The sequence below is a fragment of the Quercus suber genome, unplaced genomic scaffold, assembly GCF_002906115.3.
Source record: "Quercus suber isolate HL8 unplaced genomic scaffold, Cork oak 2.0 scaffold_26, whole genome shotgun sequence".
Taxonomy (NCBI): domain Eukaryota; kingdom Viridiplantae; phylum Streptophyta; class Magnoliopsida; order Fagales; family Fagaceae; genus Quercus; species Quercus suber.
This window is the reverse complement of record NW_027069491.1, coordinates 2,276,488-2,292,742: the sequence shown is the minus strand read 5'-3', so window position 1 is coordinate 2,292,742 and position 16,255 is coordinate 2,276,488. Positions and strand designations below refer to the sequence as shown.

Sequence of the window (16,255 nt, the reverse complement as noted above, 5' to 3'; positions counted from 1 at the left end):
AAGACCACGGTGTTAGTAAGCAGGTGGAGCTTGAGATTGAAGCTTTGGATAAAGTGCATAATAGCACTTTAGTTCAGCCTATTCAAGATAAGGTGCATGATTCTACTAATGAAGTGGATGCATCACAGCAGTAACAGTAGTATAGTATAGCCACTGGTAAAGAGAGGAGACATATTAGACCACCACAGAGGTTTGCTGAGGCAAATTTGGTTGCTTATGCATTGTCTGTGGCTGAGGTTATTGAGCATCACGAACCTTCCAATTATCGTGAAGCTATCTCTAGTGAGAATTCGGCTCAATGGAGTATTGCTATAAGCGAGGAGATTGAGTCTCTTCATAAGAATCAAACTTAGGAGCTAGTGAAACCACCTAAAGGCCAAAAGATTGTTGGTTGCAAGTGGGTCTTCAAGAAAAAGGAAGGAACTATAGGGGTTAAAGCACCGAGGTTCAAGGCACGATTGGTTGCAAAGGGCTACAGTCAAAGAGAAGGTATTGACTTCAATGAAGTGTTCTCTCCTGTTGTGAGACATAGCTCTATTCATGTGATGCTTGCTATGGTTGCATTGTTTGACTTGGAATTAGAACAACTTGATGTCAAGACATCTTTTTTGCATGGGGAGCTTCAAGAACAAATATATATGCATCAACCAGAGGGTTTGTGATCCAAGGAAAAGAAAACCATGTTTGTTTGTTGAAAAAATCATTATATGGTTTGAAGCAATCTCCAAGGCAGTGGTATAAGCGGTTTGATACTTTCATGATTGGGCTTGGTTACTCAAGAAGTGACTATGATAGTTGCATGTATCATAGGAAGCTCTCAGATGGTTTTTTTGTCTACTTGTTGCTATATGGTGATGATATGCTCATTGCAGCTAAGACTCTAGTAGAGGTAAACAAGCTAAAGACTTTACTTAGTGGTGAATTTGAGATAAAATATTTGGGTGCAGCTAAGAAGATTTTGGGAATGGAGATTCATAGAGATCGACAAGCTGGCAAGTTATTTCTGTCACAAAAGAATTATATTGAGAAAGTACTTGAACGTTTCGATGTGCAGCAATGTAAGCCAGTGAGTACTCCATTAGCAGCACATTTTAAGCTTTCAGCAGCTTTGTCACCAAAGTCTAAGGAGGAAAAGGAGTACATGTCTCATGTCCCTTATTCTAGTGCAATGGGTGAGCAAAACATATAAAATGGTAGAAAAAAACCCAAATATTTCACATGCAGTTAGTGTGGTTAGTAGATATATGGCTAATCCTAGTAAAGAACATTGGCAAGCTGTGAAATGGATTCTTCGATATTTGAGAGGTACTGCAAACATTGGTTTGGTATATGACAGGGCTTCTATTAATAGTGGCAATGTTATTGGATTTGTTGATTCTGATTTTGCTGGTGATTTGGATAAGAGGAAATCTCTGACAGGTTATGTTTTCACATTATCTGGTAGTGTCATCAGTTGGAAAGCAACGTTATAATCAACAATTGCTTTGTCTACTACAAAGGCAAAGTATATGGCAACAACAGAGGCAGTGAAGGAAGTTATTTGGTTGAAGGGTTTGGTTGGTGATATGGGTTTAGAACAAGATGATTCTATTGTATTTTGTGATAATTAGAGTGCCATACATTTGACTAAAAATCTGATGTATCATGAGAGATCTAAACACAGTGCTGTCAAATATAACTTCATTCGTGAGACCGTATCTAAGGGTATAATTGCAATCAGAAAGGTTGCTACAGCAGATATGATGACCAAGCCGATTGCTCTGTACAAGTTCAAGCATTGCTTGGACTTGATTGGCATTTGCAGTTTGTGAAAGCCCTTGGGGGCTTTGGTTTGGCGGTGGAGAAGTTTTGTATGTAGGGCTAGACCAAATTCAAGCCAAAGTGGAGATTTGTTGTTACATGTCTTTTAATTTGGTCAAAGGAATTGACCAATTCCTAGAACTTTCAGGACTATGTTTTGTCGACTTTGTGATATGCTCTTTATTAATATACCCTAGCCGACTTATACTTGGTATAAGTATATTTTTTATGCGGCAATTGAGGTAGTTAGTGAGAAAAGACAGCCGCATATTATTTAGAGTTCTAAGCCGTGCTTTGTTTTGAGAGAGAAATTTAGGTTTTCTCTAGTCACACGCTTCTGGTGATTAAGAGCTCTTTTGGGTGTATTTGGGGTTTGGGTTTTGTGAGAGTGTTTTGGGTACTACCTTTGTAATTTCTTACTTTTGTTAGTGAAACTTTCTCCTCAACGCCGCCCATAGACATAGGCCAAAAGCTGAACCACGTAAATTCTGTGTTCCCGTGTGATTGTTTCTTTTGTTGTTCTCTTTCTATTTTGCATAAACCTACTGTTATTTGGATACACACACAACAAATTGATATTCATGTTTTTGCTATTCTCAACACATTGGTATTAAAGCTTCCGTTTTTACAACACCTTACACTCCAAGAGGGAGCTATTCTGTTTTGATTTTCTAAATTTTTTATTGGGTAACATTATTTAAATTTTTAGTAATTAATATATAATGATAAGAAATGTGACTTTCAATTTTCTACTCCACGTTATTTTCTTTATAGAATAGTTATACTTGTATTTACTCTTTCAATTTTCTCTATAATCACAAAAATAAGAATTTTTAATTATGAATGAAAGATGATTTTCTAATGGATTCTTTGTCTTCAAATATTGAAAGGAAAGTTGCTGCAAAATTTAGTACTTAATTAGTTGTAAGTGATTTTCATGATTTAAAAGATTATTGAATTCTACCTTTTAAAGATTACATTTGATTAAGTAAAAATGTATCATCATAGAAACATTATTAATTGGTAAAAAAATGATGAATTTTTAGAAGGGTTTAATATATACTGTCATTTGCCGTATTAATTGTTACAAATATAAAACCCAATGTCTATCGACAAAGAAAATAAATAGAGAAATAGATGATTGGAGAGTGGAGCAGAAAAATGTAGAGTTTTATCTTATCAATCAATGAATATTTGTTAATTCAACTAGTATGAATTTTTTTTTTTCAAATTTGTTGCACGTATACACAATATTACTCTTTGAAATATCACATCAACAATTTTGTGACCATTTAACCTAACAATATACTATCATTTGGTGGTGTATCAATTGTTACAAATATAAAACCTAATTGTCTACCGACAAAGAAAATAAATAGAGAAATAGATGATTATAGAGTGGAGCAGAGAAAAGTAGACTTCTATCTTACTCATGAGTTATGTAGGTGGGTCATGCGTTCTCTAAATAATATCTCCCAATAGTCGAAATACTGGACATTTAGATGGAACCCATATGAAATGATAGAATGTTCCCCACAAATAAAATAATAGCCCTTTACAATTATGGTAAGAGTATGACATGGTATCAAATTCAAATTTATAAAAGCAGCTTATAAATTTGAATTTGATACCATGTCATACTCATACCATAATTGTAAAGGGCTATTATTTTATTTGTGGGGAACACTGGTATGAGTATGACATGGTATCAAATTCAAATTTATAAAAGCAGCTTATAAAAGAGTGGTGACACACATAAAAAAGTAAAAATAAAAACAAAGATTTCCTATTGGAGTTTGTGATCCTTAAATTATTCGAAGGTTTACAAATATCTCAAAAATAAGGAGTTCAAGGTGGGATATCCCTGGATTTATATGGATGCAGACTAAGTTCACCACATAGTTGAATTTAAGAGGTGTTTGGTACTATTGTTTAAATAATAATTTTTAATGTTTAAACAATATTATATGTATTTTCACATACTTTTTCACTCACACATATTTTTACAAAACAACAATAATGTTACTATAAATCTCTTACCAAACGGGCCCTTAGCTTTCAAGATATTCCAGGATATATGTGAATGCAAACTATATATGTTATTTATGTGGATACAAATTTAGTTTTCAAGAAAGGTCCACACACATCGTTTGTATACACCATTAATAGACGGCATAATCACTTTTATTCAAAACTAAAAATCACCCACAAAAGGGTGATAAATACTTATGGTGAGATATTTGGTGGTATTATGGCCCTTGATGTCATGTGGTGTAATCAGTGATGCTGGAATTCTGAATCTGAGTATTTGGTTGTTCTCCAGTAATATTTTTAACGACGGAAATGCTTAGTTTACATCCCTTTTTTTTACGTAAGTTTGCATCACTTATACCACTCCAACACCTAACATGCCACACCAGGCACCAGCAGTTCTAAAATTTAGTTAGCAATTTCACACTATTCCCACATGTAGCAAAAATTTGTAACCAAACAACTTTACCGACATCTAACATCCCTAATCCATATTCTCTTCTCACCTCTCTACTCTCAGCCGTCCAATAGTCCACTCATCTGACTCAAGGACTTCACATTTGATCTCGCCGACAAGCATCGCACTTTCATTCGATGATGATGAACAATATATCTAACAATACAAATATTTTTTACAATTCTTAAAATGATATATTTTAATTAATATTAATTAAAGTAGTGTTAGTGATGAAATCATAGAAATGACATTACTTTAATCACGTCATACTACTTCAGTTATGAATAATAATGTTTCCTCAAAAAAAAAAAAAAGTTATGAATAATAATGAAAGCAATAAAAAATTTAATTACGGAGCTGAGTTCTCAAGTGTATGTATGTTGTTAGTTAGGTTCCAATAAATATGTATGATAGCAACTTCTCTTTTTTTTCAAATGAATTAATTGCTTCTCTCTTTTCTTTATAAGCCCTTCTTTCCATTGATTATATCTCACTCAACCAGCGCATACTTAGACTCTGCATAGATTTTTCTCCTTTATTTTTCACAGAGCAACTTTTAGTCTTGCAAAACACCTCAAAACAATCAATATGGGTAGCCTCAAGCTCGATCATGAACTTGACAATAATTCTCACATGATGGTTAACCCTCTAGACCCAGAGGAATTCAGGAGGCAAGGCCACATGTTGATAGACTTCACCGCTGATTATTACCAAAATATAGAGAATTACAAAGTCCTAAGCCAAGTTGAGCCTGGTTACCTTAAAAAACTCTTGCCAGAATCTGCCCCCTATTATCCTGAATCAATTGAAACCATTCTCCAAGATGTGCAAAAATTTATTATACCTGGGATCACTCATTGGCAGAGTCCTAATTACTTTGCCTACTTCCCTTCAAGTGGTAGCACTGCAGGTTTTCTTGGTGAAATTCTAAGCACCGGCTTTAATGTAGTCGGATTCAATTGGATGTCATCACCAGCTGCAACTGAGCTAGAATGTATTGTCATGGATTGGCTTGGAGATATGCTTATGCTACCAAAGTCTTTCCTTTTCAAAGGCAACGGTGGAGGTGTATTACAAGGGACTACTTGTGAGGCCATTTTGTGTACACTAGCTGCAGCGAGGGATCAGATGCTAAACCGACGTGGGAGTGAGAAGATGGAAAAGTTGGTGGTCTATGGGTCTGACCAAACACATAGTGTACTACAAAAGGCAGCTCAAATTGCTGGAATCCACACAAAGAACTTCCGAGCCATCAAAACTACGAAGTCAAATTCATTTGGGTTATGCCCAAACTCTCTAAGAGATGCAGTTCATGCAGATGTTGAAGCTGGGCTAGTCCCATTCTTTCTATGCGCCACAGTTGGGACAACTTCAACAAATGCTATTGATCCAATAGGGCCATTGTGTGAAGTAGCAAAAGATTTTAACATATGGGTTCATGTTGATGCTGCATATGCTGGAAGTGCTTGCATTTGCCCAGAGTTTCGTCATTTCATTGATGGGATTGAGGGTGCAAACTCGTTTACTTTGAATGCACATAAATGGTTCCTTACAACTCTAGATTGTTGCTGCCTTTGGGTGAAGGATCCAAGTGCCTTGATAAAATCTCTCTCAACTAATCCAGAGTTTTTGAGAAACAAGGCCACAGATTCAAAACTAGTGGTGGACTACAAAGACTGGCAAATAACCTTGAGCCGAAGATTCCGAGCCATGAAACTATGGCTTGTGCTAAGAAGCTATGGCGTGGCTAACCTCAGAAACTTCCTGAGAAGCCATGTCAAAATGGCAAAGCTTTTTGAAGAACTTGTAAGAAACGATAATAGGTTTGAAGTTATGGCCCCTAGAAACTTTGCTTTGGTTTGCTTTAGGGTTTTGCCTTGGCCAAATGATATCAGTGTGGCTTATCATGTGAGCGTGTAAATGAGCTAAACAAGAAGCTGCTAGAGTCGATCAATGAGTCAGGGAATATGTACATGTCTTCCACTGTGGTTGATGGAGCATACATAATACGGTGTGCTATAGGTGCAACTCTGACAGAGGAAAGACATGTGATTAGGGCTTGGAAGGTTATTCAAGAGCATGCAGATGCTTTACTCGGCAAAAACTAGTGTAAAGGTATTGACACTAGTCACATCGAGTTTGCTTTTAGTTGCCAATAAAAGTAAAATAAGTGTGCATGATGTGGCAATTTGATGCCATGCACAGTCCCTTATCTTCTATATATGTAAGATGCTTTTAATTTTATTCTACAATATATCTTTTTATTGACAAAAATAATTCGTTATTATGTGGCTGTCGTTTGATGAAAATTTTGTTTATAACTAGGCTAGATAGAATGAAAAGCTTTGGCAAAGACGATTTCTCGATGTCTATAGGTGTGGTTGTCTGTCTCCTTCTCTCTTTCCACCCAAAAAAATAATAATGATAAAAGAAGAAGTAAAACACCGACCGAGTGGACCAAATTGTCTGTCTATAATGCAATATTTATCATTTTTATTGCATTTTTGGGGCTAATATTTCATACTTTTCAACTCAGAGTTTAAGAAAAAAATGAATTCTTGAGCTAAACTTGAAAAAACAGTCTACAAAAAGAATCAATTTAAGGCATAATTAGTCTAATATGGACCGAAGGAGATTGAAATTTACTGAGTGAACAAAATTGAACCGAATTAGACCTAATTGGACCAACTTAGAATGAATAGAAACTGTTTAATTTTTAGGGAGATTAATTTATCTTTAACAAATTTTAGAAAAAAAATTATATATTATATTACAATACAAAATAATTATTTATTCATATGCATCGCTTGGGTTTGCGATTAGCATTTTTATAATTATGGGCCACTTAAATTAGTGTGCATGGGATGTGACAATTTGACGTCATGCCAGTGACGGCTCTAGATATTTTTTTCAATGTAATCCTTGAAAAATATAAATTACACAATTTAATAAAAAAAAATTTCATATATTGAAAACAATAATACAAAAAAACACAAATAAATAAAGTTTTACAACTACTCTCTACGAATTTTTATATACTTTAAAAGAGTTGCCTAACATAGTTTAACACTTAAGAAGCAATAGCCAATCAACACAATTACATTTACTCCTATCCAAAAAATAAAAAATAAAACATACACTTACACAGTTACACAAAAGACAAAAGATGAGAGCCTGAGTCTAAGTCACAGGTCAAACTAGTTAGTGGACAGTGGGTGGGTGAAGTTAAAGAAATATAAAGCATAACATTGCAGAAAAGGACAAACCGATGCAAAGATATTCAATATTAGTTACTGTTGTGCATGTGCTATTCAGTATTTACTATTTAGCTCAGAACATCAGATGATGAATTAGATTTTTCAACTCCATAGAGAGAGAGAGAGAGAGAGAGAGAGAGAGCTGAGATACCTTGAGGGCTTGTGTTTGAGGCCACTGGCCAGGCGAGGCGATGAAGGCCGGGTTACCAAATTAGCGGTGGCTGTTCTGGGCCAAGGCAATCTCGCCGATATGCTCTGGGAGAGGGTCCTGACTGCTGAGGTTCTTATTTCCCTTTTAGGATTGGAATTTTTATTTGTTTAAAATTTGATTGGGTATTTAGTTTATAGAAATTAAAATTATTTTTATATTTATTAATTTAAAAATCTGTCTGAGTAGTGAGTGAGGACTGCTCCTCAGATTTTTATTGGGATTTAAGTTGTGACTAAAATATTGATGAACATAAAACTATCATTTTGTAAAAAATTTGATAAAAGGCCTTTCACCTTTTTATGCTATGTGAGAACTGTGAAGTTATAAATCACTAATCAATTATTTAGTTAAGTGATGTGGGGTGAAGTGGGCTAGTTGATATTGGGTAAAGACAAATGTCAATTTTTGAAGGTGCCACCTAACTTTGGGTTGCATTAAATTTTTTTTTTTTTCCAAAAAGCAAAAATGATTAATCCATGTGAAATTGACAATATAGTCGTAAAAGGACAGGTACGTGAAGTGGATTCTAGACATAAGTGATTTAACATAAATGATAGGTTTGGAGCCCAGTCCGTCAATTTTTGGCATTTGGTCCCTAAAACCCAAGCTCTTCAAGACTAGCTGAATTGGGACCTATTTGTGCTGCATATACTTGATAGGATGCATGCTATTGTCCAAAGTACTCCAAACTATACCAAGAATCTAGCTCTTTCCTTGCCAATCTCTATTCAACGGCGTTAGTCTCTCTGAGCATGTGAAGTCAAGGCATAGGCGGAGTTGCCAAGGGGGGCCATGGCCTCTTAGCTTTTTGAAATTTTCCATTAATTTATTTTTACATTTGGTAATAAATGTAAAAATTACACAAAAATGTATTCACCGGCCTCCCTAAAGAAATTTCTTGGCTCCACCATTGAGTCCCCGCACCATCCATTACCTATCCAAGAGCTCCCTGCAATCATACACAAATGTAGAAAGACCCACATAGGGGTCTTCCCAATTAGCAAGTAATTTTATTGCTAAAGCTGTATCTGATTCCAAAATTATGTTTCCATAGTCAAATTCCATTATCACTGCACCTTTAGGCGGGTTGGTACCTTCTTAGGCACTAAGCCCCAGTGGTTCGGGGGTTCTTGGATTCATGCTACCGGCACCGGCTCAGTATATTAGTAAATGGTAATTTTTAAACATCTCAAAAAAAAAAAAAAAAAAAAAAATCCATACTAAGTTTATTCCATGTTGAATAACCCAAAATTTCAGCTGCATTAATGGTTTGTAGTGTCTATATGCATCAAGAATCCTGTAATCCAATTCCCATTTTGATCTCAAAAAACTCCCCCTGCCCCTGTTTGTCCCGGATTACCTTTCCCACTCCCATCCGTATTGAGTATCACAAAGTTTTCAGGAGGTGGAAGCCAAGCAACATAGATGCCCAAGGTCTTACTGCTTTCATGTGTTTTTTTTGAGTAAGAAGAAAAATACATCGGCTTGATGGACAATTCTATGAAAACAATCTAGGGTGATGATTTCTCGCTAAATTTGTCTGATGGCATCTCAGACAAATTTGTTCTTGAACTCCTCTGGTTATAAATAAACTGCATGTGGTAAATGATCATTGAAGCTTTTCCAGATAAATTATTTTAAATTATTGGGAGTTGTAATTTTCCATAACCACGACCATCTAGTTGTTGATGTGTTCCTATGGGACAACTGATACAGGAACTTCCTCACTGATTTCACTGAGCAGGTTCCATCTATCCCAAAGTATGTATTTTTTTTTTTATGTCCTCGTACATGTGTGTATGAATGGAGGTACTTAAATTAAAATTGTTGACTTTTTGTGCATTCTCAATTATAAAAAAATTCATGTTCTATGAATGAGTAAAGGCATAATTAAACTAAAATTTAGTCTGTTAGTATGTGATTGTTTTCGTCATCTACATGACTACTGTTTAACTGTTGCTTTTTACTAGTGTATCATTTTTTTTTTTTTTTTAAAAATTATAAAAAGTTAGAAATTTATTCACTAACTTACAAATTGTGTACATCGTCTGCCAAAACAGCAGAAAAACAAGAAAACAAATCCTCAAACCACATAACAACATTACAATAGACCCTAGCAAGAGACGCCAATAAAACAGACATTCTATTCCCGCTTGTAGGAACGAAACTAAACTGCCCAGGTACAACAATTTGTCAACAACTTGAGTTCATCTATCAAATGACCAAATGGGGCTGTTGGGAGACGTCCTCATTGCATAGTTCAGATAAAGTGTGCATTACCACACTCAGAAATGCATTCATAGATATCAATTTCCTGAAAGAAATTGTAGCTTCAATAACACCAAGAATGTAATTAAAAAACTCCATTTTCGACCATGAATCAATGGAATTCTCGAAGACTTGCTAGCAATAAACCCTGCCCCCGTGTCTCTAATAATGATTCCAAGCCCTGTACAGTAAGAGTCCAGAAGGAAATGAATAGATCAAATAAAGCTTTGTGGCTATTAAGAGTGTTGAAAATGGTAATAATAACCAGCACAAGTTCATACTGGAACCAAAATTTGTGATGCATGCAACATAATTGAGTAATTACCTAAGTAAGACATTTAAGACGTAACGCATCTTGAAAGAATACTATGGAGACTTTACGAATTTGTAAACTAGAAAGTATATTTAACATGTTATAAACTTGATGATTAAAAAAAATGTTGTAAGCTTGTAATTCATTGGGATCAATCATGGTTGCGTAAAAGGATAGTTACATAACCGAAGGGAAGTAGAGGTCTATGTTTTTGTAAAGCATAGTTCACTGAGAATTTTGAATAAATGAAGAACAGAGACTGAGACATGTTCATAAATTTGGGAGTAATAGTGATGATAATAATACTACTTTAGACTTTAATTATCAAGAAAAAACAATAATGAAAAAAAAAAAAAAAGGAAAAAAACTTAGAATGACATTGATGATAATGACAATGAGAATAAAAGTACGGAAACAATTATTACCAATTATGTTTGATGCTGCCTCCGTAATCTAGCCATATTCACTACTACGGTTGCATCTAGCTTATCTTTGACATTGTTCAAGAAATTGAAATGGGAGAATCGCCATGACCTGTTTAGTAGTGATGTGCCAAAAACTCCCAAAAAACCGATGACAAATCCAAGGGCCACACTAACATAAAATCCTGGGGTTATAAACCCATCTTCTGTCTCTTGAATGCTAGCATGGTCACCACCTCTATTCACAGCTGGATTTTGAGTTGTTTCACCTGGACATTTCTTTGGAAGTGGAAATCCACAAAGATTTGGGTTACCTTCATATGCAGTGGCATTGAAAGTACTGAGTTGAGGGCCTGTTGGAATTATGCCTGAAAGGTTATTGTTCGACAAGTCCAAGAAATTTAGAGAATTAATAAGAGCAATGCTTGAAGGAATTCCACCCGATAATTGATTCTCAGATAGATCCAAGACTTCTAATGACCGTAACGCACCAATCTCTGTAGTGATTCTTCTAGTTAAAAGGTTTCTTGAGAGATTCAAAGAAATCAATCCAACAAGTTCCATAATTTCCCTTGGAATTGGCCCAGTAAGTTTATTACTAGAGAGATCTATGCTCTTTATTTGTCCAAGATTACTAGAGAGATCTCTTCCTTTCCACAACCAAAATGCAAGGTCATCACAGTGGAAAAAGTCAAGAGGACCTTTATAAAATGACCAATGTTTGAAACTGGACTGGTCAAAGCAGTAAGACTGTTGATGCATTTTGGTATACTTCCTGAGATATGGTTTAAAGCAAGGTCCAAAGTTGAAGATGTGTCAGAGACATAGATGTGAAGGAATGCTTCCAAAGAAGTGATTCGATCGAAGGAAAAGCACAACTAAATCAGGATGACTGCTCCCTAAACCACATCGGTATTGTCCCGACAATTTGTTATCTCGAAGATTAACAAATTTCAACTTTGTACAATTCTTCAATGAGGAAGGAAGTTCTCCAGTGAAACTATTGTTGCTTAAATCTAGTATTTCAATCCCGAGTAAGGAACCTATTGAGTTTGGGATTTTCCCATGAAAATGATTGTTGGCCAAATTAAGAATTTTAAGTCCTTCAAAATGCATCCAGCAGTTAGGAAGCTCTCCCAAGAATTGATTGTTGGAGAGGTCTAGAATACTCAAATTCCTATTATTGGTTGTACATAAGAAATGGGCTGGCTTTGAAAACATATTATTAGAAATATCCAAATGAGTAACTTTAAATAAAAATGATGGTATTTCACCTTCCAGTTTATTGGAACTCAAGTCTATTGTGGGGGAGAGGAGAACTCCAATGACAAATTTGGTATATGGCCACTGATTTTGGTTGTGAGACATATTCATATAAATTAATTGAGGAGAGAAGATCCAATATGAATTAAAAGGGAATCTGAAATTCCAGAATTAGAAATATCAAGCCAAATGCAATTTTTTTGAGTTTGAAGCCATTTTGGGAATTGAGGCCTAGTTGGCAAGACCATAAAGCAATTTTTTCTAATTGGAAAGGTGGAACCCAATCAGAGCTGAAGTTGAAAACCAATGAGGTATTAGATAAGTCTAAATACTTCAATTTTGTAAGATCCGAGAAGTGGGCTTCAGAAATAAAACCTTCAAATGAATTATGACCAAGATACAATCTCTCTAGCCTGGATTGTTTTCCCAAATTGTCAAGTATTGTCCCATTCAAATGATTGTGATGAAGCCCTAATTCTCTCAATGATGGAAATGTTGTGAGGTCAGGTAATGATCCCATGATTTGATTCCAATCTAAATTCAAAACCTCATTGATTGGTTAGCACAACCAGTCAAGTTATGAAAAAATTCAAGAAGTTGTCCGTTAAGATTGTTCACTGGCAGAGATAATGTGTTTAAATTACACAGACCACTAAAGTTTTTGGTATCCCTCCTTCAAACTCATTATAATCAAGAAAGAGATGTGTCAAAGACTTCATTTTGCTAAAACCATCTGGAATTAAACCATGAAATTGATTAAATCGTAAATCAAGTTTAACAACACTGGTGTTGAAGTTGAACAACCACTGTAGTACAGAAGAAGAAGATGTGAGACTGTTATCAGAGAGATCGAGGGAATGAAGAGAAGTAGAAGAATTAACAAGCCAAACAGAGAAAATACTTGGAAGATTACATGATTCCAAGTGCAAGGATGACAAGTAAGGTAGCTTATTCACTACTTGAAGCCAATTATTAACTTTGCTCAAGTTAACAGAACTCATGTCAAGGTATCTTAAAGAAGAAAGTTGAGAGAGCCACTCTAAGTTTTCAGGATTATTAAAATTATTCCAGCTAAGATCAAGATACTGCAGGCTTGAAAGGTTCCCAAGATGAAAAGGAATGTTTGTTCCGAAATTCACAGATTTAAGGTCAAGGTGTGTCAGGTTGGAGAGAGAACTAATGGAGTTTGGGATTTGGCTTTGACTAAAATCATTGTTTTGCACGTCCAAATAATTCAAATATTGTAAATCAATCAAAAAAGGACTAAGTTTACCTCTCAGAGGTTCCAAGTTGGAGAAATTAAGATTGAGCATGATTATGTGGCCTGTTTGGTTGCTACAGCGGACCCCTCCCATTTGCAACAATCTTTTACCCTTCTTCAGCACTCCAAGAATAAAGATGACCATAGTCATCAATAAGGTCCTCCTTAATCTTAAGAAGTGCTTGTCTCTCCTGCTCTATGCAGCTGAGGGTTGGCTTCGTGCACAACAAAAAAAAACAAAAGTGAGGAGAAATTGGAGGGAATTTCAAAGCATAGGTTGGTTCGATATTGATTTCCACAATCAAACCTGGCCCTAGACTAGCAAAACGCAAAGGGCAAAACAACAGTTGACGTGTTGCTGCAGCAAAAAAAGACCCCCGTACGGTCAGTTTTTTTCTCAAAAAAGACCACCTCACCTTGATAAAAAAAAAAAAAAAAAACATTTTATACGGAGTGAGCGTTTGAAAGGGGAATTTTTTTTTCTATTTTGTTTATTTTTATACTATTTATTATTTCAATTAAGCCGCGTTTTGGAGACTCGTTTCACGCGTTCCAACGTCGGCCCGCTTTTCTTTCTGTTTTTAGCCCTCTTTTCTTTTTGTTTTTACCGTGATTTTTAATTTTTTTGGTAAACAATATATACTAGTTGTCCCATGTATTGCTCACATACTTTTTAGTAATTTCTATTAAAAATGAGCTTTCAAATATACACATAATAATTTAAAATTTTATATTTGTTTACTCCTAAAAAATTTTGTGACCACCTCAATTTTTTTTTATAACCAATGAAACTAAACTATTTTTGTATACCCAATAAAACTAAACTTTGGTTCATAACTTGGTTCACTTAACAATTATTATGCCCTTTGAAGCAAAAAAAAAAAAAAAAAAAACCCAAAAAATATATATAATAATACCAAGCCCAATAAAAATCTGAGGAGCAGTCCTCACTCACTACTCAGACAGATTTTTAAATTAATAAATATAAAAATAATTTTAATTTCTATAAACTAAATACCCAATCAAATTTTAAACAAATAAAAATTCCAATCCTAAAAGGGAAATAAGAACCTCAGCAGTCAGGACCCTCTCCCAGAGCATATCGGCGAGATTGCCTTGGCCCAGAACAGCCGCCGCTAATTTGGTAACCCAGCCTTCGTCGCCTCGCCTGGCCAGTGGCCTCAAACACAAGCCCTCAAGTATCTCAGTTCTCTCTTTTGCTCTCTCTCTCTCTCTCTCTCTATGGAATTGAAAAATCTAATTCATCATCTGATGTTCTGAGCTAAATAGTAAATACTGAATAGCACATGCACAACAGTAACTAATATTGAATATCTTTGCCTTTATTTGACTTTATTGGTTTTTCCTTTTGTGCAATGTTATGCTTTATATTTCTTTAACTTCACCCATCCACTGTCCACTAACTAGTTTGACCTGTGACTTAGACTCAGGCTCTCATCTTTTGTCTTTTGTGTAACTGTGTAAGTGTATGTTTATGTTTTTTTATTTTTTATTTTTTGGATAGGAGTAAATGTAATTGTGTTGATTGGCTATTGCTTCTTAAGTGTTAAACTATGTTAGGCAACTCTTTTAAAGTATATAAAAATTCGTAGAAAGTAGTTGTAAAATTTTATTTTTTTGTGTTTTTTTTTGTTATTTTTTTTAATATATGAAATTTTCTTTTTATTAAATTGTATAATTTATATTTTTTAAGGACTACCTTGAAAAAAATATCTAGAGCCACCACTGGCATGACATCAAATTGTCACATCCCATGCACACTAATTTAAGTGGCCCACAATTATAAAAATGCTAATCACAAACCCAAGCGATGCATATGAATAAATAATTATTTTGTATTGTAATATAATATATAATTTTTTCTCTAAAATTTGTTGAAGATAAATTGTTCTCCTTAAAAATTAAACAGTTTCTATTCATTCTAATTTGGTCCAATTAGGTCTACTTCGGTTCAATTTGGTCCACTCAGTAAATTTCAATCCCCTTCGGTCCATATTAGACTAATTATGCCTTAAATTAATTCTTTTTGTAGATTGTTTTTTTAAGTTTCGCTCAAGAATTTATTTTTTTGTTAATTTTTGAGTTGAAAAGTATAAAATATGAGCCCCGAAAATGCAATAAAAATAATAAATATTGCATTATAGACAGACAATTTGGTCTCGGTCAGTGTTTTACTTCTTTTATCATTATTATTATTTTGGGAGGAAAGAGAGAAGGAGACAGACAAGTGTTTTACTTCTTCTTTTATCATTATTATTTTTTTGGGTGGAAAGAGAGAAGGAGACAGACAAACACACCTATAGACATCGAGAAATCGTCTCTGCCAAAGCTTTTCATTCTATCTAGGCCAGTTATAAATAAAATTTTCATCAAACGACAGCCACGTAATAACGAATTATTTTTGACAATAAAAAGATATATTGTAGAATAAAATTAAAAGCATCTTACATATATAGAAGATAAGGGACTGTGCATGGCATCAAATTGCCACATCATGCACACTTATTTTACTTTTATTGGCAACTAAAAGCAAACTCAATGTGACTAGTGTCAATACCTTTACACTAGTTTTTGCTGAGTAAAGCATCTGCATGCTCTTGAATAACCTTCCAAGCCCTAATCACATGTCTTTCCTCTGTCAGAGTTGCACCTATAGCACACCGTATTATGTATGCTCCATCAACCACAGTGGAAGACATGTACATATTCCCTGACTCATTGATCGACTCTAGCAGCTTCTTGTTTAGCTCATTTACACGCTCGACATGATAAGCCACACTGATATCATTTGGCCAAGGCAAAACCCTAAAGCAAACCAAAGCAAAGTTTCTAGGGGCCATAACTTCAAACCTATTATCGTTTCTTACAAGTTCTTCAAAAAGCTTTGCCATTTTGACATGGCTTCTCAGGAAGTTTCTGAGGTTAGCCACGCCATAGCTTCTTAGCACAAG

General features: G+C 34.8%; 2 protein-coding genes across 2 annotated transcripts; one reads left to right on the top strand and one right to left on the bottom strand.

The window, feature by feature from the left end:
- Window positions 1-4,876: 4,876 nt before the first annotated feature.
- Window positions 4,877-6,524, top strand: LOC111984346 (tyrosine decarboxylase). The gene is given in 2 exon segments (XM_024015976.2): window positions 4,877-6,191; window positions 6,194-6,524. Coding segments are annotated over 2 exon segments (1,518 nt in total). The 3' UTR covers window positions 6,397-6,524.
- A 9,344-nt stretch (window positions 6,525-15,868) lies between these two features.
- On the bottom strand, window positions 15,869-16,195 carry LOC136065176 (tyrosine decarboxylase 1-like). The gene has a single exon (XM_065767977.1). It carries the CDS (start codon window positions 16,193-16,195, stop codon window positions 15,869-15,871), a length of 327 nt encoding a protein of 108 aa, XP_065624049.1.
- Between the last annotated feature and the right edge of the window lie 60 nt (window positions 16,196-16,255).